Source organism: Hemibagrus wyckioides, linkage group LG28 (genome assembly GCF_019097595.1).
Source record: "Hemibagrus wyckioides isolate EC202008001 linkage group LG28, SWU_Hwy_1.0, whole genome shotgun sequence".
Taxonomy (NCBI): domain Eukaryota; kingdom Metazoa; phylum Chordata; class Actinopteri; order Siluriformes; family Bagridae; genus Hemibagrus; species Hemibagrus wyckioides.
In genome coordinates, this window is record NC_080737.1 from 16,733,111 (window position 1) to 16,759,462 (window position 26,352).

Consider the following 26,352-nt stretch of genomic DNA (forward strand, 5'->3'; position numbering starts at 1 on the left):
TATTTCAAATCTCAAGGAAGTTCCTCTCCTTCTAAGGAAATGTCCGTCCAAGTCCAGTTAATAATCGTAAGTGAAAGATCCGGACCGTTTTCAGGGCGTTCTTCTGCACGAGTCGGCTTCGGCCCTTTCCCTCTGCGCCAGGATGGCGAACACCTCGTAGACCCTGAACACAGCAAATCCGGTGGCCACCAAACTGGCGGCTCCGAGGATGTACCACCAGTTGAAGAAGCCGAAAGAGACGCCCTTGGTGATGCAGTAGAGCCCAAAGCAGACCAGTGCCACGGTGGAGAGGATCTGGACGCACAGCGGTGGCCCCGACGACTCGGATTTCTCCCCCATCTCCGAGTCAGAGACGTCCTGATGCGTGAAGATCTAAAGAGAGGAGAGTTCTCCGCAGGGCATCGCTTATTTACGAAGAGCGCATCGAGAGATTCTCCATCCCGTCTGGTCTCTCTGGAAAGCTTGGTCTTATATATATATACGGCTCGGCTTACAAATCTGTCCTGGAAAACCTGCTGAAGGTAAGTCTGAGGTCTAATCTTCATCTCAGAGCGTAGAAGGATCATCTGAAACGCCCGAGCAGGGATTACGCCGCAGATATACACACTATCCGGAGTAAAACAGGCAATCAGGGAGAGTGCGTTCTCTAAAGAGCTTACAGGAGACACGGCGGAGATTTGGAGACACGAGCTAGAAACGCTGGCTCCTTATTTCTGTCCTATTGAGGAGTTCTGCATGGAGCCAAGGCTTAGAGGAAAAACTTTCATGGTTTATTTTAAACTCCCCGAATAAAACCAGACCGGAGATGGACAAGATAAATTCAGTGTGATGCCCGGTTTCATGGTTTGTCTAGGTAGCTAGCTAGTAATACAGACAGAGCCACACTAAAATCTCCACTCATCATTTAATTAAGTAAACCTTTAAGTAAACATTCAGATCACTCAAAGCTTGACCACTGAGGATTATAATTGTGGATCAGCTGTAGCAGGAACAAATGCAAAAAGTTTACACCCCCCCAGTTTCTGAATGGGGAATAAAAACAGAAGAATCTGTGTATCGGGATATTGATTCCAAGTTCATTTTAATGTCATTAAAAACATAGTTATATTTATTACCAAGCTTATCTCAACATTGCTTCTAACAAAGGGATGGATTCAAATGTACCTCATTAGTGACTGAAAACACACTTCGTACGAGTCTTAATTATAAGGCGTGAATCGTTCACAATCTCGTGAGGAAAAATCTGGAAATACTGACCACAAATCATGAGAAAAGAAGAATTTAGGAACATGGTTACCAATACCAAGAATGGAAAGAGATCAGATCTGGAAGGAAGACGTGAGGAAACCGATGAGGATAAGAAAAGAAAATCACAAACAAGAAGAGAGATTCACAAACAAAAAATATTAAAGGTGAGCTGAATTTAAAAACTATTCCACATTGGAAATTTCCCCACTGTGGGACGAATAAAGGTTCATCTTATCTCATTTATATCGGATTCAGAAACGTCTTTGTGTTTGTTTCACCATTCATTTTAACAGGGAGGCATCCAGGGGCGGACTTAGGGCAGCCGCTTAGGGCCCCGGAGTATTAGGGGGCCCTGACCAATACCAAGAAGCCTATATAAATCTAGTATATAGTATTTATTACTTTTCTATCATATCTTGTATGGTCTGTCTATAACCATTAAGATTTTGACATTAATGTGGGTCCCCCCCATGATTCATAAATAGTGGAACGTTCCTATCGTACTGCACATGTGCGAGATTCCCATACCTGGAATCGCTTAGGGCCCCCAAATCACTAAGTCCGCCCCTGGACGCATCGACAATCGTACTACTATCAGGTCCTGCGCTCGTTTACTCATATTCGTATACAATTAATGATGTTACACGGATCAACTGAACCTGCGCTGTGTGAAAATACCTACTTCTGTGAGCACTGACCCCCTAAACTCACACGCTTCCTGTCCACTTGCTCTCAAAACTTTTCAATTACACCGATACACTTTGCTCATGTTTACCGCTCACCCTCGCTGGTTCTGCCCTATGTGCTTAGCTTAGCCGTCCTCTCACTTCCTACACGCTATTTAAACACTTCGACTCGACTAAAACTCTGGAAAGGAGTCTGGAAAAGAAAAAAAAAAATCAACAGAAGAGTCTGAATAATCCTGTAAAAATGTTTCTTGATTTCAGAGTGGGGGTGCGCAAACTTTTGCACTCAAACACTAAAAACGACCCCTTGGGCTGAATATGTGCTCTCAAGAAAAACAACTTAAATCTGAACTTCTGTAACTATGACAACCTACATTTATTTATTTATTTATTTATAAAACTCGATGTTATGTGGAGTTTATTTGCTCGTTTATTTGTTCCAAATCTTAAGGCGTAACCTCGCAAATCAAGACCGGCTGTTAGGAAACCAATCCAAAATTCTTTTCATGGATTCAGTTGGAGTGAACTGAGGTTCTGTTAAGCCCCTCTGAGGAAGAAGCAATCATAAACAAACAAACAAAAGCACAAAAAATTAAAATTTAATTAGAAGAGGTTGTCGGTTTTACGCTGTTTAGTGGTCACTAGTGGGCAAGACAAGAGGAATGTAAAGTGATCTGAACACTGTGCACACACACACACACACACACACACACTATAATCTTTCTCTCACTCACAATCTCCCACAATTTCAGTCCCACGTTTGTCCATGAAGTAGTCCTGCATAGTTAAAAATCCCTGCATTTCCCCATAGTTAAAAAAATAAAAGAAGTAGGAGCGTGATTAAAAACCTACTAACAGTCAAAAGTGGATGCAAAGTGTGTGTGTGTGTGTGTGTGTGTGTGAGAGAGATTCTGTATCATCATCATCATCATCATTCTAATCATCTCCAAAGACTAAATTATTACAAATCAATAAAATCATCTCACTGATTATTTGAACCTCAAGAGAAGAAACCGAACACACACACACACACACACACACCCCATTAGTGTTCACCAGGTGGTTAAAGCCACTAATCCTCCGCAGTCATTAGACAGTGAGTAACTTTACAATGATTATTCTCATCCATCACGTCTCCCCCTCCAGCCATGCTGCATAGTTAAAGTTCTCGAGTAGTGCATGATCCTATTACTGCATTAGAGCGCCACCTAGAGGACGCGCACCGCACACGTGCTATGTCTCACCAGCGGGCGGTGCTGTTGCTCTGAATGTGCATCCGTGCTTCGTTCTGCATCCCGCTTTTTATTCCCGTTACGTCAGACTTCATCAGCATCGCATTGTCCGAGTTCATCTGTTCATCTGAGACACCCTCCGAGTTATTTTCAGGTCCACGTGGTCTGATACGGGGCTTTTAAAGACACATCCGTGACGTCATCTCTTTCTGCGATTCCGAAAGAAGATAAGAATGCGTTAAAATTCAATAATTACTTAATTACTTATTAACTATTCAGTGCTCTATATTCCCTAGGCCTTATCACTTCATGCTGAAATGCATTGTGGGATTGGTCAGGAGTAGTAATGGTATACTGTCCCCCCTTACGCATTCAGACACAATACAGCAGACCTGCTTAAGAAGTGCAACATGACAGATTTGCCTTCACATCACTACACTACTTCTTCCTACAATGTTCAGCATGTTTTTTTCTTCTTCTTGCCGCTCCCTCTCACAAGGAGAGCTTATGTTGAAGTGAAGAAAGTCGTCTTTGTTCTCTGGGCCGTGTCTCAACGCCCCCGGCGCTCATTAGCGGGACGTTGTGTCCTATACGTGAGAGCTGCAGGGAAACCAGGCAGAGCCGGATGTGTGATGTGAGCAGTGTGCAGGAGTGTAAACGTCTCTGAAGCAACAGTCTGGACTTGTGAGAAAATGTGGAGTGGAACTGGGCTGCAGAGTGGGGCGGGTTTTTACACACTAAACATAAAGAATTATTAGATTTCATGTGCGTATGTGTATATGGATCTGAACTCTCCAGACATGATGTAATCAGTTCATTTTAGCTGGTGCCTGTGTTACAGGCAATGAACAGTAAAGGGCAGGAATGAACAGTAGAGGGCAGAAGTGAGCCTCAAACCAGGAGGATTTTGCTCCAGACGGAACGCTGAATCTGCTTTCTGACTGGCACCTGACTGAGTCAGTGTGTGTATTTTGAGGCAAATCTTTCTTTTAAAAATGGTTGTTTAGTGCCCAGAAGTTTGTATCACCCACCAGTGGCTCCAGCTCCTTGCGGTCTATGAGGTTGAGCTCGGTGCAGAAGTAGTAAAAGTGCTTGTAGCAGGTGTTGACGTGGGCCTCGGCGCCCATCAGGATGATTCGGTCGAAGTGGTGGATGTAGACGTGAACGAAAACCCGGAAGAGCCGGCACAGGATTTTCTTACAGATCTGAATGAAGTTCTTGGGGAATGGAATTCCTGAGAGAAACAAAAAAAAAAAAAGGCAGATAATGTCATGTGACAGACAATTCCAGAAACACCACAAAAGTAAACAGCAGTATTTCCTTCCACAATGACAGTGTATATCCCAAAAACTCCATTAGTGAAGGATATTCACAGTATTTTCAAGGCCATGCCTCCTTCACTGACAAGAACAGAAAGGCCACGCCTTCTTCACGGACATGCACAGAGACCACACCGCCTTTACTAAGAAGCACACAAAGACCTTGTCTCCTTCACTATCACTGACAAGTACAGAGAGGCCACACCTCCTTCACTAACACTGACCGGCACAGAGTGGCCACACCTCCTTCACTGACAAGCACAGAGTGGCCACACCTCCTTCACTGACACTGACAAGCACAGAGAGGCCACGCCTCCTTCACTAACAAGCACAGAGAGGTCACGCCTGCTTCGCTGACACTGACAAGCACAGAGTGGCCACGTCTCCATCACCAAGACTGACAGACTCTAGAACCACACCTCTTTCACTGAGACTGACAAGCACAGAGGCCTCACCCATCTCACTGCTACCATTTTATTCAAAAAGACAGAAATTCACCACTCAGCCCGTAGTATTTGCTACTCCACCCACTCATATGATCATCCGGCTGCTCTGAAACACCAGGAATTCCCAGTGGATTCCCAGATTCATATCAGTCACTTCTCAGAAGCATTTGTGATGGAGTCTGGTAATGGTACTGGAGCAGAGAAAGCACTAAACTGTGCACTGCACTAACAAAATGTTCACACAGGATATTCCAGGCTACTCTTCCCCCACCTATACCCAGCCGACAGGAAATGTCCCGGTGTAGTGAAAAAAATAGAAAAGATAAAATTAAGCATGGCAGCGCTGACTCAGAAAGTTTGAAACGCTCAATGGAAATCGAGGGAAGCATCCTGTTCTTCTTCACTCACACACACACACACACACACAAAATGCGTGTTCATTAACAAGTGTAACAGACTTTTTTAAGTAAAAAAAATAATTTTCTATGTACCACAAATTGTTTAATCCTTTAAACTTATTGGATATCAGCCATCTGATTTATAAGATTTAAGCCCATGCACAACATGGCAGCTTATCAGAAAGCTCTAAATCCTTCCTGGGTTTGTCTGTCCAGATTTGCAGCTGCAGCTCTGATTGGTTAGTCACTGTTAAGGGGCGGGATTTTGAAGAATGCATGCACTTTCACCAGCCAGGCTTTTTATCTATCGCTGGAGAATCAGGTACTTTTACTGACTAGGTGTGCACAAGAACTGAAACCAAAACTTAAGCAAGCATTTTTGAGCAATGACGGACTTTTTAGGGAAGAACACTTTCGACATTTTCATGGCGATGTGATGCTAAGATGATAAAACTGTGATCTAAACATAATGACATCATCTGGAGTCATTTACTCCAGATAATTCTTTTACTACTCAGCTGCCATGCTCACCACCTATACCAAGGACTACATCCTGCTCCAAATATTGCCCTGGTGCTCAAATTTTACCCTCATATCAGAAGAGCAGTGTGCACACTGAAGTATAAACAGCCAATCAGATGCTTTATAGTCTGTGGGCGGAGCACCTGAGATTAGAGCGTATATGATGTACGGTGTCATTCCCGTACATGCTTTAGCGTAGCGTCTGTGATATTCCAGATGTTCTCAGTGTGGGCGTGTTCAGGGTTGGATCCAAGACGCCGTCAGCACCGACAACACTGTGGCACTTTGACTGGAAAAAGCTCCTGATTACAATCTAGAGGCTAGTGGAATAAATGAGGAGGCTTATTTCCATGGGAAGTGCCCGCAAATGTACGTCCGAGTGTAGGCGGGGAAAGCCATGAATTGGGGCGCATTGTGGCCGGACAAAAGCTGGCGTAGCCGTGTGAAACGGACTCTGTGTTCGATCTGGCTGAAACACACACACAGTCTGTTCAAATGTTAGCTGAACAAACACAGGCTTGCTGTTAGTCAACAACTGCGTGACTGACAGATTAGAGTTTACAAATAATTATAAATGGGAGGAATCTTAAGAATCTTTGACGAGTTTAATCTTCTTCCTTTAGGCTTTCTTCCTTAATGAGCATCGGCTTAACGAGCAAACACAGAAAGGCCACGCCTCCTTCACTAACAAACACAGAAAGGCCACTCCTCCTTCACTAACAAACACAGACAGGCCACACCTTCTGCACTAACAAACACAGAAAGGCCACACCTCCTTCACTAACAAATACAGACAGGCCACACCTCCTTCACTAACAAACACAGAAAGGCCACGCCTCCGTCACTAATAAACACAGAAAGGCCACTTCTCCTTCACTAACAAACACAGAAAGGCCACACCTCCTTCACTAACAAACACAGAAAGGCCACACCTCCTTCACTAATAAACACAGAAAGGCCACTTCTCCTTCACTAATAAACACAGAAAGGCCACACCTCCTTCACTAACAAACACAGAAAGGCCACGCCTCCTTCACTAATAAACACAGAAAGGCCATACCTCCTTCACTAATAAACACAGAAAGGCCATACCTCCTTCACTAATAAACACAGAAAGGCCACGCCTCCTTCACTAATAAACACAGAAAGGCCATACCTCCTTCACTAATAAACACAGAAAGGCCACTTCTCCTTCACTAATAAACACAGAAAGGCCACGCCTCCTTCACTAATAAACACAGAAAGGCCACTTCTCCTTCACTAATAAACACAGAAAGGCCACACCTCCTTCACTAACAAACACAGAAAGGCCACTTCTCCTTCACTAATAAACACAGAAAGGCCACGCCTCCTTCACTAATAAACACAGAAAGGCCACTTCTCCTTCACTAATAAACACAGAAAGGCCACTTCTCCTTCACTAATAAACACAGAAAGGCCACTTCTCCTTCACTAATAAACAGAAAGGCCACACCTCCTTCACTAATAAACAGAAAGGCCACACCTCCTTCACTAATAAACAGAAAGGCCACACCTCCTTCACTAACAAACACAGAAAGGCCACTTCTCCTTCACTAATAAACACAGAAAGGCCACGCCTCCTTCACTAATAAACACAGAAAGGCCACACCTCCTTCACTAATAAACAGAAAGGCCACACCTCCTTCACTAACAAACACAGAAAGGCCACTTCTCCTTCACTAATAAACAGAAAGGCCACACCTCCTTCACTAACAAACACAGAAAGGCCACTTCTCCTTCACTAATAAACAGAAAGGCCACACCTCCTTCACTAATAAACACAGAAAGGCCACGCCTCCTTCACTAATAAACACAGAAAGGCCACTTCTCCTTCACTAATAAACACAGAAAGGCCACTTCTCCTTCACTAACAAACACAGAAAGGCCACTTCTCCTTCACTAATAAACAGAAAGGCCACTTCTCCTTCACTAACAAACACAGAAAGGCCACTTCTCCTTCACTAATAAACAGAAAGGCCACACCTCCTTCACTAATAAACACAGAAAGGCCACACCTCCTTCACTAATAAACACAGAAAGGCCACTTCTCCTTCACTAATAAACACAGAAAGGCCACTTCTCCTTCACTAATAAACAGAAAGGCCACACCTCCTTCACTAATAAACACAGAAAGGCCACACCTCCTTCACTAATAAACACAGAAAGGCCACTTCTCCTTCACTAATAAACACAGAAAGGCCACTTCTCCTTCACTAATAAACACAGAAAGGCCACTTCTCCTTCACTAATAAACACAGAAAGGCCACACCTCCTTCACTAATAAACACAGAAAGGCCACTTCTCCTTCACTAATAAACACAGAAAGGCCACACCTCCTTCACTAATAAACACAGAAAGGCCACTTCTCCTTCACTAATAAACACAGAAAGGCCACTTCTCCTTCACTAATAAACACAGAAAGGCCACTTCTCCTTCACTAATAAACACAGAAAGGCCACACCTCCTTCACTAATAAACACAGAAAGGCCACACCTCCTTCACTAATAAACACAGAAAGGCCACTTCTCCTTCACTAATAAACACAGAAAGGCCACTTCTCCTTCACTAATAAACACAGAAAGGCCACACCTCCTTCACTAATAAACACAGAAAGGCCACGCCTACTTCACTAATAAACACAGAAAGGCCATACCTCCTTCACTAATAAACACAGAAAGGCCACGCCTCCTTCACTAATAAACACAGAAAGGCCACGCCTCCTTCACTAATAAACACAGAAAGGCCACTTCTCCTTCACTAATAAACACAGAAAGGCCACACCTCCTTCACTAATAAACACAGAAAGGCCACACCTCCTTCACTAATAAACACAGAAAGGCCACTTCTCCTTCACTAATAAACACAGAAAGGCCACTTCTCCTTCACTAATAAACACAGAAAGGCCACGCCTCCTTCACTAATAAACACAGAAAGGCCACACCTCCTTCACTAATAAACACAGAAAGGCCATACCTCCTTCACTAATAAACACAGAAAGGCCACTTCTCCTTCACTAATAAACACAGAAAGGCCACACCTCCTTCACTAATAAACACAGAAAGGCCACGCCTCCTTCACTAATAAACACAGAAAGGCCACGCCTCCTTCACTAATAAACACAGAAAGGCCACTTCTCCTTCACTAATAAACACAGAAAGGCCACTTCTTCACTAATAAACACAGAAAGGCCACTTCTCCTTCACTAATAAACACAGAAAGGCCACTTCTCCTTCACTAATAAACACAGAAAGGCCACTTCTCCTTCACTAATAAACACAGAAAGGCCACACCTCCTTCACTAATAAACACAGAAAGGCCACTTCTCCTTCACTAATAAACACAGAAAGGCCACACCTCCTTCACTAATAAACACAGAAAGGCCACTTCTCCTTCACTAATAAACACAGAAAGGCCACTTCTCCTTCACTAATAAACACAGAAAGGCCACTTCTCCTTCACTAATAAACACAGAAAGGCCACACCTCCTTCACTAATAAACACAGAAAGGCCACACCTCCTTCACTAATAAACACAGAAAGGCCACTTCTCCTTCACTAATAAACACAGAAAGGCCACTTCTCCTTCACTAATAAACACAGAAAGGCCACACCTCCTTCACTAATAAACACAGAAAGGCCACGCCTACTTCACTAATAAACACAGAAAGGCCATACCTCCTTCACTAATAAACACAGAAAGGCCACGCCTCCTTCACTAATAAACACAGAAAGGCCACGCCTCCTTCACTAATAAACACAGAAAGGCCACTTCTCCTTCACTAATAAACACAGAAAGGCCACACCTCCTTCACTAATAAACACAGAAAGGCCACACCTCCTTCACTAATAAACACAGAAAGGCCACTTCTCCTTCACTAATAAACACAGAAAGGCCACTTCTCCTTCACTAATAAACACAGAAAGGCCACGCCTCCTTCACTAATAAACACAGAAAGGCCACACCTCCTTCACTAATAAACACAGAAAGGCCATACCTCCTTCACTAATAAACACAGAAAGGCCACTTCTCCTTCACTAATAAACACAGAAAGGCCACACCTCCTTCACTAATAAACACAGAAAGGCCACGCCTCCTTCACTAATAAACACAGAAAGGCCACGCCTCCTTCACTAATAAACACAGAAAGGCCACTTCTCCTTCACTAATAAACACAGAAAGGCCACTTCTCCTTCACTAATAAACACAGAAAGGCCACTTCTCCTTCACTAATAAACACAGAAAGGCCACTTCTCCTTCACTAATAAACACAAAAAGGCCACTTCTCCTTCACTAATAAACAGAAAGGCCACACCTCCTTCACTAACAAACAGAAAGGCCACACCTCCTTCACTAATAAACAGAAAGGCCACACCTCCTTCACTAACAAACACAGAAAGGCCACTTCTCCTTCACTAATAAACACAGAAAGGCCACGCCTCCTTCACTAATAAACACAGAAAGGCCACACCTCCTTCACTAATAAACAGAAAGGCCACACCTCCTTCACTAACAAACACAGAAAGGCCACTTCTCCTTCACTAATAAACAGAAAGGCCACACCTCCTTCACTAACAAACACAGAAAGGCCACTTCTCCTTCACTAATAAACAGAAAGGCCACACCTCCTTCACTAATAAACAGAAAGGCCACACCTCCTTCACTAATAAACAGAAAGGCCACACCTCCTTCACTAACAAACACAGAAAGGCCATACCTCCTTCACTAACAAACACAGAAAGGCCACTTCTCCTTCACTAATAAACACAGAAAGGCCACGCCTCCTTCACTAATAAACACAGAAAGGCCATACCTCCTTCACTAATAAACACAGAAAGGCCACTTCTCCTTCACTAATAAACACAGAAAGGCCACGCCTCCTTCACTAATAAACACAGAAAGGCCACACCTCCTTCACTAATAAACAGAAAGGCCACACCTCCTTCACTAACAAACACAGAAAGGCCACTTCTCCTTCACTAATAAACAGAAAGGCCACACCTCCTTCACTAACAAACACAGAAAGGCCATACCTCCTTCACTAACAAACACAGAAAGGCCACTTCTCCTTCACTAATAAACACAGAAAGGCCATACCTCCTTCACTAACAAACACAGAAAGGCCACTTCTCCTTCACTAATAAACACAGAAAGGCCACGCCTCCTTCACTAATAAACACAGAAAGGCCATACCTCCTTCACTAATAAACACAGAAAGGCCACTTCTCCTTCACTAATAAACACAGAAAGGCCACGCCTCCTTCACTAATAAACACAGAAAGGCCATACCTCCTTCACTAATAAACACAGAAAGGCCACTTCTCCTTCACTAATAAACACAGAAAGGCCACACCTCCTTCACTAATAAACACAGAAAGGCCATACCTCCTTCACTAATAAACACAGAAAGGCCACTTCTCCTTCACTAATAAACACAGAAAGGCCACACCTCCTTCACTAATAAACACAGAAAGGCCACGCCTCCTTCACTAATAAACACAGAAAGGCCACGCCTCCTTCACTAATAAACACAGAAAGGCCACGCCTCCTTCACTAATAAACACAGAAAGGCCACTTCTCCTTCACTAATAAACACAGAAAGGCCACTTCTTCACTAATAAACACAGAAAGGCCACTTCTCCTTCACTAATAAACACAGAAAGGCCACTTCTCCTTCACTAATAAACAGAAAGGCCACACCTCCTTCACTAATAAACAGAAAGGCCACACCTCCTTCACTAATAAACAGAAAGGCCACACCTCCTTCACTAACAAACACAGAAAGGCCACTTCTCCTTCACTAATAAACACAGAAAGGCCACGCCTCCTTCACTAATAAACACAGAAAGGCCACACCTCCTTCACTAATAAACAGAAAGGCCACACCTCCTTCACTAACAAACACAGAAAGGCCACTTCTCCTTCACTAATAAACAGAAAGGCCACACCTCCTTCACTAACAAACACAGAAAGGCCACTTCTCCTTCACTAATAAACAGAAAGGCCACACCTCCTTCACTAATAAACAGAAAGGCCACACCTCCTTCACTAATAAACAGAAAGGCCACACCTCCTTCACTAACAAACACAGAAAGGCCACTTCTCCTTCACTAATAAACACAGAAAGGCCACGCCTCCTTCACTAATAAACACAGAAAGGCCATACCTCCTTCACTAATAAACACAGAAAGGCCACTTCTCCTTCACTAATAAACACAGAAAGGCCACGCCTCCTTCACTAATAAACACAGAAAGGCCACACCTCCTTCACTAATAAACAGAAAGGCCACACCTCCTTCACTAACAAACACAGAAAGGCCACTTCTCCTTCACTAATAAACAGAAAGGCCACACCTCCTTCACTAACAAACACAGAAAGGCCACTTCTCCTTCACTAATAAACAGAAAGGCCACACCTCCTTCACTAATAAACAGAAAGGCCACACCTCCTTCACTAATAAACAGAAAGGCCACACCTCCTTCACTAACAAACACAGAAAGGCCATACCTCCTTCACTAACAAACACAGAAAGGCCACTTCTCCTTCACTAATAAACACAGAAAGGCCACGCCTCCTTCACTAATAAACACAGAAAGGCCATACCTCCTTCACTAATAAACACAGAAAGGCCACTTCTCCTTCACTAATAAACACAGAAAGGCCACGCCTCCTTCACTAATAAACACAGAAAGGCCACACCTCCTTCACTAATAAACACAGAAAGGCCATACCTCCTTCACTAATAAACACAGAAAGGCCACTTCTCCTTCACTAATAAACACAGAAAGGCCACACCTCCTTCACTAATAAACACAGAAAGGCCACGCCTCCTTCACTAATAAACACAGAAAGGCCACGCCTCCTTCACTAATAAACACAGAAAGGCCACTTCTCCTTCACTAATAAACACAGAAAGGCCACTTCTTCACTAATAAACACAGAAAGGCCACTTCTCCTTCACTAATAAACAGAAAGGCCACACCTCCTTCACTAATAAACAGAAAGGCCACACCTCCTTCACTAATAAACAGAAAGGCCACACCTCCTTCACTAACAAACACAGAAAGGCCACTTCTCCTTCACTAATAAACACAGAAAGGCCACGCCTCCTTCACTAATAAACACAGAAAGGCCACACCTCCTTCACTAATAAACAGAAAGGCCACACCTCCTTCACTAACAAACACAGAAAGGCCACTTCTCCTTCACTAATAAACAGAAAGGCCACACCTCCTTCACTAATAAACACAAAAAGGCCACTTCTCCTTCACTAACAAACACAGAAAGGCCACTTCTCCTTCACTAACAAACACAGAAAGGCCACTTCTCCTTCACTAATAAACACAGAAAGGCCACACCTCCTTCACTAATAAACACAGAAAGGCCACACCTCCTTCACTAATAAACACAGAAAGGCCACACCTCCTTCACTAATAAACACAGAAAGGCCACACCTCCTTCACTAATAAACACAGAAAGGCCACTTCTCCTTCACTAATAAACACAGAAAGGCCACACCTCCTTCACTAACAAACACAGAAAGGCCACACCTCCTTCACTAATAAACACAGAAAGGCCACACCTCCTTCACTAACAAACACAGAAAGGCCACACCTCCTTCACTAATAAACACAGAAAGGCCACTTCTCCTTCACTAATAAACACAGAAAGGCCACACCTCCTTCACTAATAAACACAGAAAGGCCATACCTCCTTCACTAATAAACACAGAAAGGCCACTTCTCCTTCACTAACAAACACAGAAAGGCCATACCTCCTTCACTAATAAACACAGAAAGGCCACACCTCCTTCACTAATAAACACAGAAAGGCCACTTCTCCTTCACTAATAAACAAAGAAAGGCCACGCCTCCTTCACTAACAAACACAGAAAGGCCACGCCTCCTTCACTAACAAACACAGAAAGGCCACGCCTCCTTCACTAACAAACACAGAAAGGCCACGCCTCCTTCACTAACAAACACAGAAAGGCCACGCCTCCTTCACTAACAAACACAGAAAGGCCACTCCTCCATCCTTGACAAGCACAGAAAGGCCACACCTCCTTCACTAACAAACAGAAAGGCCATGCCTCCTTCACTAACAAACACAGACAGGCCACGCCTCCTTCACCAACAAACACAGAAAGGCCACACCTCCTTCACTAACAAACACAGAAAGGCCACGCCTCCTTCACTAACAAACACAGAAAGGCCACTCCTCCATCCTTGACAAGCACAGAAAGGCCACACCTCCTTCACTAACAAACAGAAAGGCCATGCCTCCTTCACTAACAAACACAGACAGGCCACGCCTCCTTCACCAACAAACACAGAAAGGCCACGCCTCCTTCACTAACAAACACAGAAAAGCCACTCCTCCATCACTAACAAACACAGAAAGGACACTCCTCCTTCCTTGATAAGCACAGAAAAGCCACACCTCCTTCAATAACAAGCACAGAAAGGCCACGCCTCCTTCACTAACAACATACAAACATATGAAATTGTGCATAAACTACACTGATTATAAAGTTTATAAATATACTCATTACTCATTATAGTTAATAACTAATAAGAGTAACATCCGGAGGTTTATACTTTCTACCTACTTGACAGTTCAGAAAATTTCGAGCTCCAGCTTCCCACTTCTGACGAAGTTAAACCCAGCTTAAGACTTGGCTAGGCTGACCTGAATTCTCTACAGCCTTATATTCATCCTTATTCATTTTTCCAGGTCCTCCTGCTGGCCTTGGGTCCATAAACACCTCTTTATCCTCTTATCAGCTCCTGATAATCTCACATGATGACTCAAACTGGCCTGTAGATTACAAGAGACCAGGGTACACACTGTTCTAAACACGCACTGGAAGACTATCGGAACCGGTTTCAGTTCTAGTAAGGATACTTAAACCCGGATTTTAACCTTGATTAAGACTCAACCAGATATAAAATAATTCCCATAATGCTCCTCAGACCTTTGGCTAGGGGCTTAGTCTTTTCAGTAAGAGCTTGAGATCTATATATTTTATTTGGCTAGAGGCCAAATAAAAATTCTCTGTTGCTCTCTCCTTCTCTCGCTCTCTTTCTTACACACACACACACACACACACACCCCACCCACACACACTTCTAATCATCATGAATCTTTGACAACATGCCTCATTAAAAACCTCCTTTCACTTTCAGTGTGGCGACCTACACATATGACTACACTGAGTATAAGTGTGTGTGTGTGTTTAATGTGGATCAACAACCTGCTCTCTACATCGAAACATCTTTATTTTTCCTGACCCTGGCTCCACTGGGTTACTGGGCTACAAACACACACACACACACACGAGAAGAGAATCTAGGCCAGTCTAGATGAAGACATGCGGGATTTCAGACGCCTGCAGCACCTCATGTCTTCTCTCTCCTCTGTTCCTGACCTACTGTATATCAGACACACACACACACACACACACTAACTAACTGTAGTATTATGTAACGGTCATTGCATAACTTCTTATTTAACTGTTAAAAAAGGATAGTGTGAAGGATGTTGGAGCTGTTGAGATGATCACACTTCACTGTGACCAAAACTATTAACCTTCACCACTCACTTCTCCTGTTATAAATATGTAATAACACTCGTGCCCCAGGGCTGTGGGATTTATAGTGTTTCGTACCTATTTCAGTTTTTCCCACGCCTACTAAGAGAAACGTATTCATAGAAAAGTTTTAAAAAAGATTTTTCCACATGGTTTGTAAATGATATCGAACCCATTTCTGGTGTCGAATTTTTATTTAAACACTCGTCTGTCGTGTGGCTTTTCTTAGACAAAAAGACTGAACACACACACACACACACACACACACACACACACACACAGGGGTGAGTCCAGAGTATGGGGAATAAGTGATCAATTTTTTTAATAAAAACTTTTCCATAAAAAGACCATAGAAACTTTTGCGCCCTACAACATCTGTAATACACCTGTAAAGAGTCTCTTATTTATTTATTTATTTTTTATTTGAATGCTGTCTCTTTCCCTGTCTCTTTCTCTCTCTCTCTCTCTGTGTTTTCCTCTCTATTTCGCTCTCTCACTCTGTCTTTCTCTTTCTGTCTCTCTCTCACTCCTCACTCTCTTCTCTCTCTCTCTGTCTGTCTTTCTCTCTCTCATATATATATATATATATATATATATATATATATATATATCAGTTTCTCTCCCTCTCTGTCTTGCTCTGTCTTTCTCTTTCTGTCTACATCTCTCTCTCTGTCTTTCTGTTTCTATCTTTCTCTCCATCTACATCTCTCTCTCTCTCTCTGTCTTTCTCTTTCTCTCTGTCTACATCTCTCTCCTTCTCTCTGTCTTTCTCTTTCTCTCTGTCTACATCTCTCTCCTTCTCTCTGTCTACATCTCTCTCTTTCTCTTTCTGTCTACATCTCTCTCTCTCTCTTTCTCTCTGTCTACATCTCTCTCTTTCTCTTTCTGTCTACATCTCTCTCTCTGTCTTTCTCTTTCTCTCTGTCTACATCTCTCTCTTTCTCTCTGTCTACATCTCTCTCTTTCTCTTTCTGTCTACATCTCTCTCTCTCTGTCTTTCTCTTTCTGCCTCTCTCTCTCTCTCTCTCTCTGTCCTTCTCTTTCTCTCTGTCTACATCTCTCTCTCTGTCTTTCTCTCTGTCTACATCTCTCTCTCTCTGTCTTTCTCTCTGTCTACATCTCTCTCTCTCTGTCTCGCTCTGTCTTTCTCTCTCTGTCTCTCTCTCTATCTTTCTCTCTGTCTACATCTCTCTCTCTCTGTCTTTCTGTCTACATCTCTCTCTCTGTCTCGCTCTGTCTTTCTCTCTCTGTCTCTCTCTCTATCTTTCTCTCTGTCTTTCTCTTTCTCTCTGTCTACATCTCTCTCTCTCTGTCTTTCTCTTTCTGTCTACATCTCTCTCTCTCTCTGTCTTTCTCTTTCTGTCTACATCTCTCTCTCTCTCTGTCTTTCTCTCTGTCTCTCTCTCTCTCCTGACCGTTAATAAATAACGACAGCACACACAAACACAGTGACTAAAATGTTTTAACATGTAATAATGATTCTCGGTGCAGCACACGAGTGATTGTTTAAATAAATGACAATAAACAGATTTGAGGTTCAACTGAAAGAGATGCAGGAGAACTTGGCAGGCTGGCAGTAAACAGATGGAGTGTGTGAGTGTGTGTGTGTGTTTATGTATGTATGTGTGTGTGTGTGTGTGTGTGTTTACAGACATGGTGATGGTGGGAACCAGGAGGTGTGGTGCTGAAATATAATCAAACAAATATTAAATACCCTTTTTTTTTTTTTTTAAACAGAGCAACTGGATCTCGCAGTGTGTGTGTGTGTGTGTGTGTGTGTGTGTGTGTCAGCAGGATGATATATGTCCATGAGTAAACCACAACACTGGAGAGTGTGATGTGATGAAGAGTGTGACCTGATTCTCTGCAGCATGAAGCGAGGGATCGTTTGGAGACACAGAAAGACAAGAAACTCGCTCGAGGCTAAGGTGGAGTAGCATGAAGGTCATGTGACCTTAAAGCTAATAAGCACTCTAACAATCACTCACTCCTGTAGTGCTACACACACACGCGCACACACACACACACGCACACGCGCACACACGCACACACACACACGCATGCGCACGCACGCGCACACACACACACACACACACGCACACGCGCACACACACACACACACACGCATGCGCACGCACGCGCACACACACGCACGCACACGCACACACGCGCACGCACACGCACACACACGCGCACACACACGCACACACACGCACACACCCTTGAGTGTCTTTTTTTGACTAAGAGAAGGAGACATTATCCAAAATGCACACTGTATTGTGCCCTAACGAGAGCTAGAGAGAGACAGAGAGAGAGCAAGAGACAAAGAAAGAGCAAGAGAGAGAGTCAGGGAGAGAGAGTCAGAGAAAGATATACAGAGAGAGAGAGATACAGAGAGAGAGAGAGAGAGAGAGAGAGAGAGAGAAAGGGAAAGATATACAGAGAGAGACAGAAAGAGAGAGAGAGAAAGAGAGAGGGATACAGAGAGAGAGAGAGAGAGCGCGCAATAGACAGAAAGAAAGACAGAAACTGATGGCAAATTGAAAGAGACACAGACAGAAAGATGGAAAGAGAAAATGAAAGACTGACAGAATTAGAGAGAGAGAGAGAGAGAGAGAGAGAGAAAGGGAAAGATATACAGAGAGAGACAGACAGACAGACAGAAAGAGAGAGAGAGAAAGAGAGAGGGATACAGAGAGAGAGAGACAGAGAGAGAGAGCGCGCAATAGACAGAAAGAAAGACAGAAACTGATGGCAAATTGAAAGACACAGACAAAGATGTAAAGAGAAAATGAAAGACTGACAGAATTAAAGAGAGAGAGAGAGAGAGAGAGAGAGAGAGATTAAACATTAGACTTAACCCAGCTATGTGCTTTTTCTCACTACACTGTGACTTTTTCAGCTCTGAGCCTAGTAGCTGGAGGTCAGAGGTCACACAAGCCTCCTGGGGTCATGATACATCCTGCCTGCAGGAACTTCCTGTTCCTCAGGAGCTCCCACGGTGACAAAGCTCTCAGCAATGATTTCACTGCCACACTCGTGACCTTTGACCTGCAGCTGACTCGCCTCAGGAGAGCTGATTGGGGAGCGGATTCCCAAATCCTCAAATCCCGTTCGGATGTCGGATCATTACGTCGGACTCGGATGATAATGTAGTTTAAATGAAATGATTAGCGTCTGTGGAATGAATGATACGGTCACCATGGCAACTGGACTACAGTGGATTATATAGACATTGTGGGATATCAGAGGTACATCTACTGTAGCCTGTATTTTCCAGGACGGTGATATCACTCCAATCTGCACAGTCACTTAAAAAAACATTATTACTGATTCCATTTTAGTTTTTATATTTCTATTTTACAAATACATCAATAATAAATTATTAATAAATAGAAAAAAAACATTATATACAACAAGATTATCACATTATTGTGATAATAAAAATTTAATATAATTGTTTTATTATTTAAAAATGCCACATTTATTTAAAACATTTTTTATATGTATTTTCTTTTTAATTTTATATATTTTTCATATATTAATATATATATTATTTTATATATTTTATATTAATAATTATTATTTATTTATGTGGTGAATATTTTGGAAACTTTATTTAAAAATGCCACATAATAATAATAATAATAATGATAATGATAATAATAATAATAATTTTTGTATATATATATTATTTTATTTTATTTTTTTTTTACATATTTTTACATTGTATGATTGTTGTTGTTGCTATTTTATCTATCTATTTATTTATTTATTGATTTATTTGGTTAATGATTTTGAACCTTTATTTAAAAATGCCACATAATAATAATACTTTTTTTTTTTTTTTTTTACATATTCCTACATTTACTTACATTTTTTGTTGTTGCTGCTATTCTATTCTATTCAATTCAATTTATTTATTTATTTATTTATTTTTCATTCATTCATTCATTCTAACCTTTTTTAGTATTTGAGTTTGAAACACTACTTTCAGACCATTTTAATTACAAAAAAATACCAAATGAACTACTAAAGTTTACTCAGCAAACAGGTCCAGCTGAACTGATCCGTGGTAAACGTGTGTTTCAGTAAGTCTTTGTTAAATCCTCTTAGCGTTTGCGTGTGTAACGGCATCCTGTATCTTTCAGGCCACCTGACGCTGACGAGTGTTTGAGCAGCAGCTCGTCTCATTCCTGTCTTTCTGCTCTCAGTCTGTGTGCAGTGTGTGTTTACTGAGAGATAGTAAAGAAGAGGATCAGACACACAGCTGGATGATAAAGAGCAGGATGTGCAGGTTGGATGAGAGAGAGAGAGACAGACAGAAACAGAGAGAGACCTCTACAATCTACACCTAACATCATATTACTTACTCTCTAAACCTGAAGTGTACTCTGGCAAGTGTGTGACATCACTGTGTGTGTGTGTGTGTAACAAGTGTATGAGAAAGACGTGGGTGTCTTATTATCCCACACTCACACAGGTGTTCACTAATAGATTACTAATTAAAAGCACAGACCTTCACATATCAAATTCATTACAATTCCAGAACCTTCTCTGAGCAACATCATGTATAAGGATTACAACTGATTAAAGGAAAATAATCAGTGATGTTGGGTTGTGTTGAGTTGGGTTGAGTTGTGTTTGGTTGTGTCCTGACGTAAAGTTTTCCCATAACAGCAAGCGCTGACGAGTTTCACTGCTCTCACAGCAACCTGGCCATGCTTACATTTTTAATCAATCAATTAATCAATCAACTAATTAAAGATGGCACTACGTTTTAGTGGTTTATATATACTGTATAATCAGCGTTATGTTATGTTATAGCGGCTATAAACTTCACACTATCAATGATCCTGGTTTGTGTTGTTACTATGGAAACAACCTGCATAGTCAAATTAGCAATGCTAGCATAAACCGTAGTAAAAAATCATTCGAGAAATGTGGGATAAAACAATATAAGTGATTCACCTAGAAACAAAGTTCAAAGCAGCTGCAGATGTCTTGATGTCCTTCTAACACAACCCCTGTCCGGTCTCGCGTCTTAACGCCGCCACACAAACGCCACGGGCTTGGCCTTTTCTTCCAGCCTTTCTAAATAATGCACTTTTTCCCCCAACACAAACAGAAGAGTGGTATGCCCCAGCTCGCGTCAGACTGAATAATTCATAGTGGTGAGGGGGTTTAAAACAGAGGCTTGAGGAGAGAAGAGGGGGAGAGAAGTGCAGATGGCGGACCGGAGCGGATGATAAAGACTCGGCTGGTTCGGGTTGCAGAAGGAGGCTGATGGGAGCGAGAGCGGCGCGTCTCTGAGGATCTGATGGCTTTGAATAATTAACACGCAGCACGTGATAGTGTTACATGTTAGCGATACAGTATGAGCTCTCAGTGTGAGACAGGAGGAGTGGTTGGGATTTGGGGATTAGAATGATCAGATCGTCTTAAATGAATGAACTGTAGTGATGATAAAGTCCTGAAGGTGGGCAAGACAGTAGCCCGGGTGTCCAGGACAAGCAATTCATAGTTGAGAAAAAAGAAGAACTCACATTGATGAGAATCTTAACATCAGAGCATAGTTACACTCACCTACGCTGGTGGGGAAGATGTCCTCGTTGTTGATCTGAACCTCGATCCAGTCCATCAGCAGGTTCATGTACTGTGGCGCCGGCAGCGCCGTGGGCTTCTTGTACTTGTGCTCATCCTGCCAGCGATACTCGAATCGCGGGCCGCCGGACATCACCGGGCAGCTCTTCTCTGTGCAGAACTCGCACACGGTGCCATAGATCAGGTTGATGCGGTTGAAGAAGTCCACCACGTGGACGGCCACCCAGTCGTTGAGGTCCTCGCCGGGGGGCGGCTGCACGGCCGCCCGCAGGTTCACGCCCGAGCTGAGTGATGCCTGAGCTCGCTTGTGCAGCTCGAAGCGCTGCGTACCTGGCTCGAACTTGCGCTTGGGCCTGAAGGTCTTGTCCTTGTTGAAGACTTGCTTGAGGGCGATGGACATGGTGAGGGGTGGGCGAGGAAGAGAAGAAGTGGGGCTTCAGGAAAGGGGGAAAGGGATGGAGGGTTAAAAGGTGGATGTGAGAAAGACAAAGAGAGGATGAAGGGGACTTAGTAGACAGATGATGATGATGATGATGAAGTAGAGGTTTCCTCAGCTGGTGTTGGGCCTCTTTATAACATGGTCACCTGACTGACAGAAAGACAAAAAGACCAAACAGATGAGATCTTAGACTATTCATAGTCTTCATATTAACATCATATTAAATCACTTGGGTTTTCAGACGTAACCACAAGGCAGATGAGCAAGATCTTGTCTCTGCTGGGATTTATAGTTCGATTCTGAACATGACGGCTGTGTACTTTAACTCAAACTACAACCTTCGGGCATGACGAGACAGGACACACACACACACACGCGTAAGTAGGTTATAATGGGGATTTTTTTCAACTACATAAGAGTGGAATTCAGGCTTTTGTCCTGATAGACATCGGCGTGATGGGGACGTGTCTCTGCACGCTTGGCCTCGCTGTGTGGAACTCAGAGAAACAACCAGAGACACGCTTAGATCAATCTGAGGTCAGCAAATCTACCAACACTTCCCCTGTGCTGCTAAACCTCCTGTAAGCCAACGCAGGTCCTGGTGAATCAGATGATAATATAGAAATCATAATGCAATAAAACACTGAAAGTGAACGAAATGATAAAAACTCTCAGTAGTCAGTGATGAGATGGCGTGATACGACAGAGAGAGAGAAACTGCTGAAATCAGCCCTCATGATTATTATTTTGTCTAATAACAAAGTTGTTTCTCTCCTCACAGCAACTTAACCATTATGATGTAATGCTAATGTTGTTGGGAATTTTACTGCAGCGTCAAAGAGAATTTTACTGTAAAATTGTTGGGAATTTTACTGCAGCATCAAAGAGAATTTTACTGTAACATTATTGGGAATTTTACTGTAACATTATTGGGAATTTTACTGTAACATTATTGAGAATTTTACTGTAACATTATTGGGAATTTTACTGTAACATTATTGGGAATTTTACTGTAACATTATTGAGAATTTTACTGTAACATTATTGGGAATTTTACTGTAACATTATTGGGAATTTTACTGTAACATTATTGGGAATTTTACAGGAATATCATTTACAGTTTTACTGTAACATTGGAATTTTTCTGTAACGTTGTAGAGAATTTTACCATAATGTTAAGAATTTTATGGGAATATTGTTGAAATCTTTACTGTAACCCTGTTGAGAATTTTACAGGAATATTGTTTTACTGTAACATTTGAATGTTAGTGTAATGTTATTGGGAATTTTTCTGTAATGTTTCTGAGAATTTTACTGTAACATTATTAAGAATTTTACAGGAATATTGTTGACAGTTTTACTGTAACGTTGTTGGGAATTTTACTGTAACATTGTTGGGAATTTTGCTGTAACGTTGTTGGGAATTTTACTGTAACGTTGTTGGGAAGTTTATGGGAATATTGTTGAAAGTTTTACTGTAACATTGGAACTTTACTGTAACATTGTTGGGAACTTTAATGGAAACTTGTTGAGAATTTCACTGCAACATTGTTTAGAATTATATTGTAAAACTGTTCAGACTTTTGTTGTAACATTGTCAGGAATTTTACTGTAACATTGGTGGGAATTTTACTGTAATGTTGTTGGGAATTTTGGGAAATTTTAAAAATGTTGGGAATTTAAAACAGAAAAAACCCGCAGGAATATTAATGAACGAACACAAAATCCTGAGGACTGTAAACACAATGCTGACACTCGTGACTCCTTCCATCTCCTCGGGTCGTCCCCAAGTCCCCGTGTAAGCTGTTACCATAGAAACAGTAAGATCTCGACAGGTCGTGGCACCACAGTAATTCACATCATTCACGACGCCACTTTCCCAGAGTCACGGCGGCTTTCAACAAACACAACAAATCTCTCTACAACCTCATGAACCATGATGACTGTTTTGGTTTGACTTCAGCTAATTAGTGGACTCGCTTGTAGAAAATCTCCTTCCCTCTTCTTTCAAATTCCGACGAGAAGCAAAAGCAAAAGCGGTGTGTTGTGTTGGGAAGTGTGGTGCTGTTTACGTGGAATTCCCCTCAAGCTTTCAGGTGCATTTTACTCTCTCTCTCTCTCTCTCACACACACACACACACACACACACACAGCCCCAGGGTGTGTAAAGTGAAAGATTATATTTGGGGTTCTTCCACAGAGCCACGATAAGCTAATAGCAGGGTGTCAGCAGGACTTTTGCACTAAAATTGGTTTCAGCTCCACCTTAAAAACTCAATCTGCACTAAAACTGGGTACAAACTTTAACACAATATAAAAACAGAAACTGATTATAATTAGAAGGTGGATGAATGACTGAAGCTCCGCCTCCTACGACACTCAGCACTTACACTACGTTTAGTTAAGAGACCAAAAAATTTTTACCCAGCAAACTTTTATACTTCATTTTTCTTTATAATGAACAACATTTTTTAACAAACCAACTTTTTTTAAACTTAATATTTTTACACAAATTTCTTTAATCGAACAAGCTCGTAACCAAACCTGTTTACAAAACAACAGTTTTAACCCAAAAACCCTTTTAGCAAACAAAAGATTTTACCAAACATTTTAACCAGATCCACCAAACTTTTTTTTTTACCTAACATTTTCTATCAAACTTTACCAAAACATTCTCTCCAAACAACCAAACATTTGTTTTCCAAACAAACTTTTTTACCAAACTTTTTTACCCAACAAACATTTTAACCAAACCTATTACCAAACTTTTTTTTACCCAACAACATTTTCTATCAAACTTTACCAAACATTCTTTCCAACAACCAAACATTTGTTTCCCCAAAGATTTTTTTTTAACCAAACTTTTTTTTACCCAACAAACATTTTCCAAACAACCAAACACTTCTTTATCAAAACAGACTCTTTTTTTTGGCCAAACAAATCCTCACCACACCACATTTTTTAAGCAAAAACAACTTTTTTTTAAACAAATTTTGGATCATAAGTTTTATCCACGTTGCTCATGAAGGCATTGTTCTCACTGACTAATCATTTATGATGGAAATCGTTCGTAAACGAAGATGTTTGTTAGTTACAAACAAAACAGACGACAAAAAGAACCAAGAGAACGAAATACCTTCATCAAGGATCCATCAATAATTTGAAGCAGGAGGCAGAAGAAGCAGCCGAAGCTCACTGTGTTGTGTTCTGTATTTAATTCACCCTGAATGTCATGATGGGTTACAGATGGGGGCGGGCTTCCCAACAATGAGGGCGTGGCTTCATTTGATCACCAACTCAAATATTTTCAAAATTTATTTTTTAAAAACTCATAAAATATCAAATAAATTATATTATTATTTTAATAAAATTAATAAATTATTTTGTATTTAAAATAAATAAATAAATAAATGATTAATAAATAAAGTAGCTAGTCTTTTCCCATTTCGATGTGTGTACACGACTGAATATTTTTCCGATTAATCGACAGGTTTCTCCACTTCCGTTCTCGACGCTGATTTTCACGGCTGAGACACAAAGACGTGGTTGAGAAACATCACAGAGACACTGAGATGCTCAAGTGAAGCATAAAAAAAGGGAAAGAAAATGTCAAGTGGCGAGGCCTCATGTGTCCTCAACACTGTTGCGTGTTGTTTCGTTTACTAATCACTTACGCTATGATAAAAGACGTAATAAGGATTTCACGGTATGTGTGGAGTTTGAGAGAACGGTAATAACTGTGTAATTACTATCATGTGGTTCAGTCTATAGCGGCTGGAGTTACGTGAAGTCACATCCACTAACATTTAAATGACATGTCACCTAAATATCAGTGAAAAGCACAATTACTTTTATGAATCTATCAATCAAATTTAAATGAATCAAAATTGAATGAAGCTATGAATCAAAATTGAATGAAGCTATGAATCAAAATTGAATGAAGCTATGAATCAAAATTGAATGAATCTATCAATCAAATTTAAATGAATCTATCAATCAAAATCGAAAGAATCTATGAATCAAATTGACGATGTATCTTGATTAACACCGAATCTTAAACCCTGAGATGAATTACTTCTGGTAAACACTTTGTTTTTCTTTTTAAACACAATATTCCTACTAACTAAAATGCCGCCATAAGGCTACAGATTACTGGCTTTACCCCACACCAGTAAATCCTTTAGAAAAGCTGACGAGCCTCACACGCATCTAAATATCCTCTGAATGTCTTCTTTCACTCAAAAAAACAGATTTTCAGTCGTCTTTCCGGTCTTCAGCTCGTACCTTTCTGGTTGAACAGGGCCGGCCGTTTGGGTGAAACATCCGGCGTGGTCCGTGTGACTTTATTCCCAAACATTTAAACCCACATCTGTGGCAACATGAGGAACTTCAATCGGTTTGTAAAAGGCGGAATTGGGTGTTAAAGGTTAACGCGAATGGGGTTGATAACGACGGGTCGTCCTGCGGGTTTCGGCTCTTTGATCGTATGCGGGAATGTGAGCGGGTGGGATGGGAAGCTGTAAAACCTCCGTGGCTGAAAGTCCAGACCCCTGCAGTGGCCCTCAGAGTCCACCCACTCTACGTTTCCGCCTTGTTAACTTCACGAGACGGGAAAAAGAAAAGAGGCTGGTGAAGGAACGATATTATACGTATTACTCTTCTGATGTATAAAATACTTTCGATGGTGCTTCACAGCAGTGCATGTAACTATAAAAGGACAAAAAAATTCTTTCTTTATAAAAGAAGAAAAAAAAAATAAATAAAATGACCAGTTAAGTGCTGTGGCCTAAGAGGAAGAAAACAGACTAAATATAATAAATAGAACTGAATAGCGTTTAAATAAATAA

General features: G+C 41.6%; 1 protein-coding gene across 1 annotated transcript in view; it reads right to left on the minus strand.

Moving 5' to 3' along the window:
- Positions 1-2,308: 2,308 nt before the first annotated feature.
- LOC131348029 (MOB kinase activator 3B) overlaps positions 2,309-26,352 on the minus strand; it is a 28,856-nt gene continuing 4,812 nt past the window's right edge. The window contains exons 2-4 of the mRNA XM_058382556.1: positions 21,049-21,655; positions 4,198-4,400; positions 2,309-3,375 (exon numbers count right to left, since the gene is read on the minus strand). Of these exons, the coding sequence (XP_058238539.1) occupies positions 3,346-3,375; positions 4,198-4,400; positions 21,049-21,466 (651 nt within the window). The 5' untranslated portion in view covers positions 21,467-21,655 and the 3' untranslated portion in view covers positions 2,309-3,345. The remainder of the gene's footprint in view (positions 3,376-4,197; positions 4,401-21,048; positions 21,656-26,352) is intronic.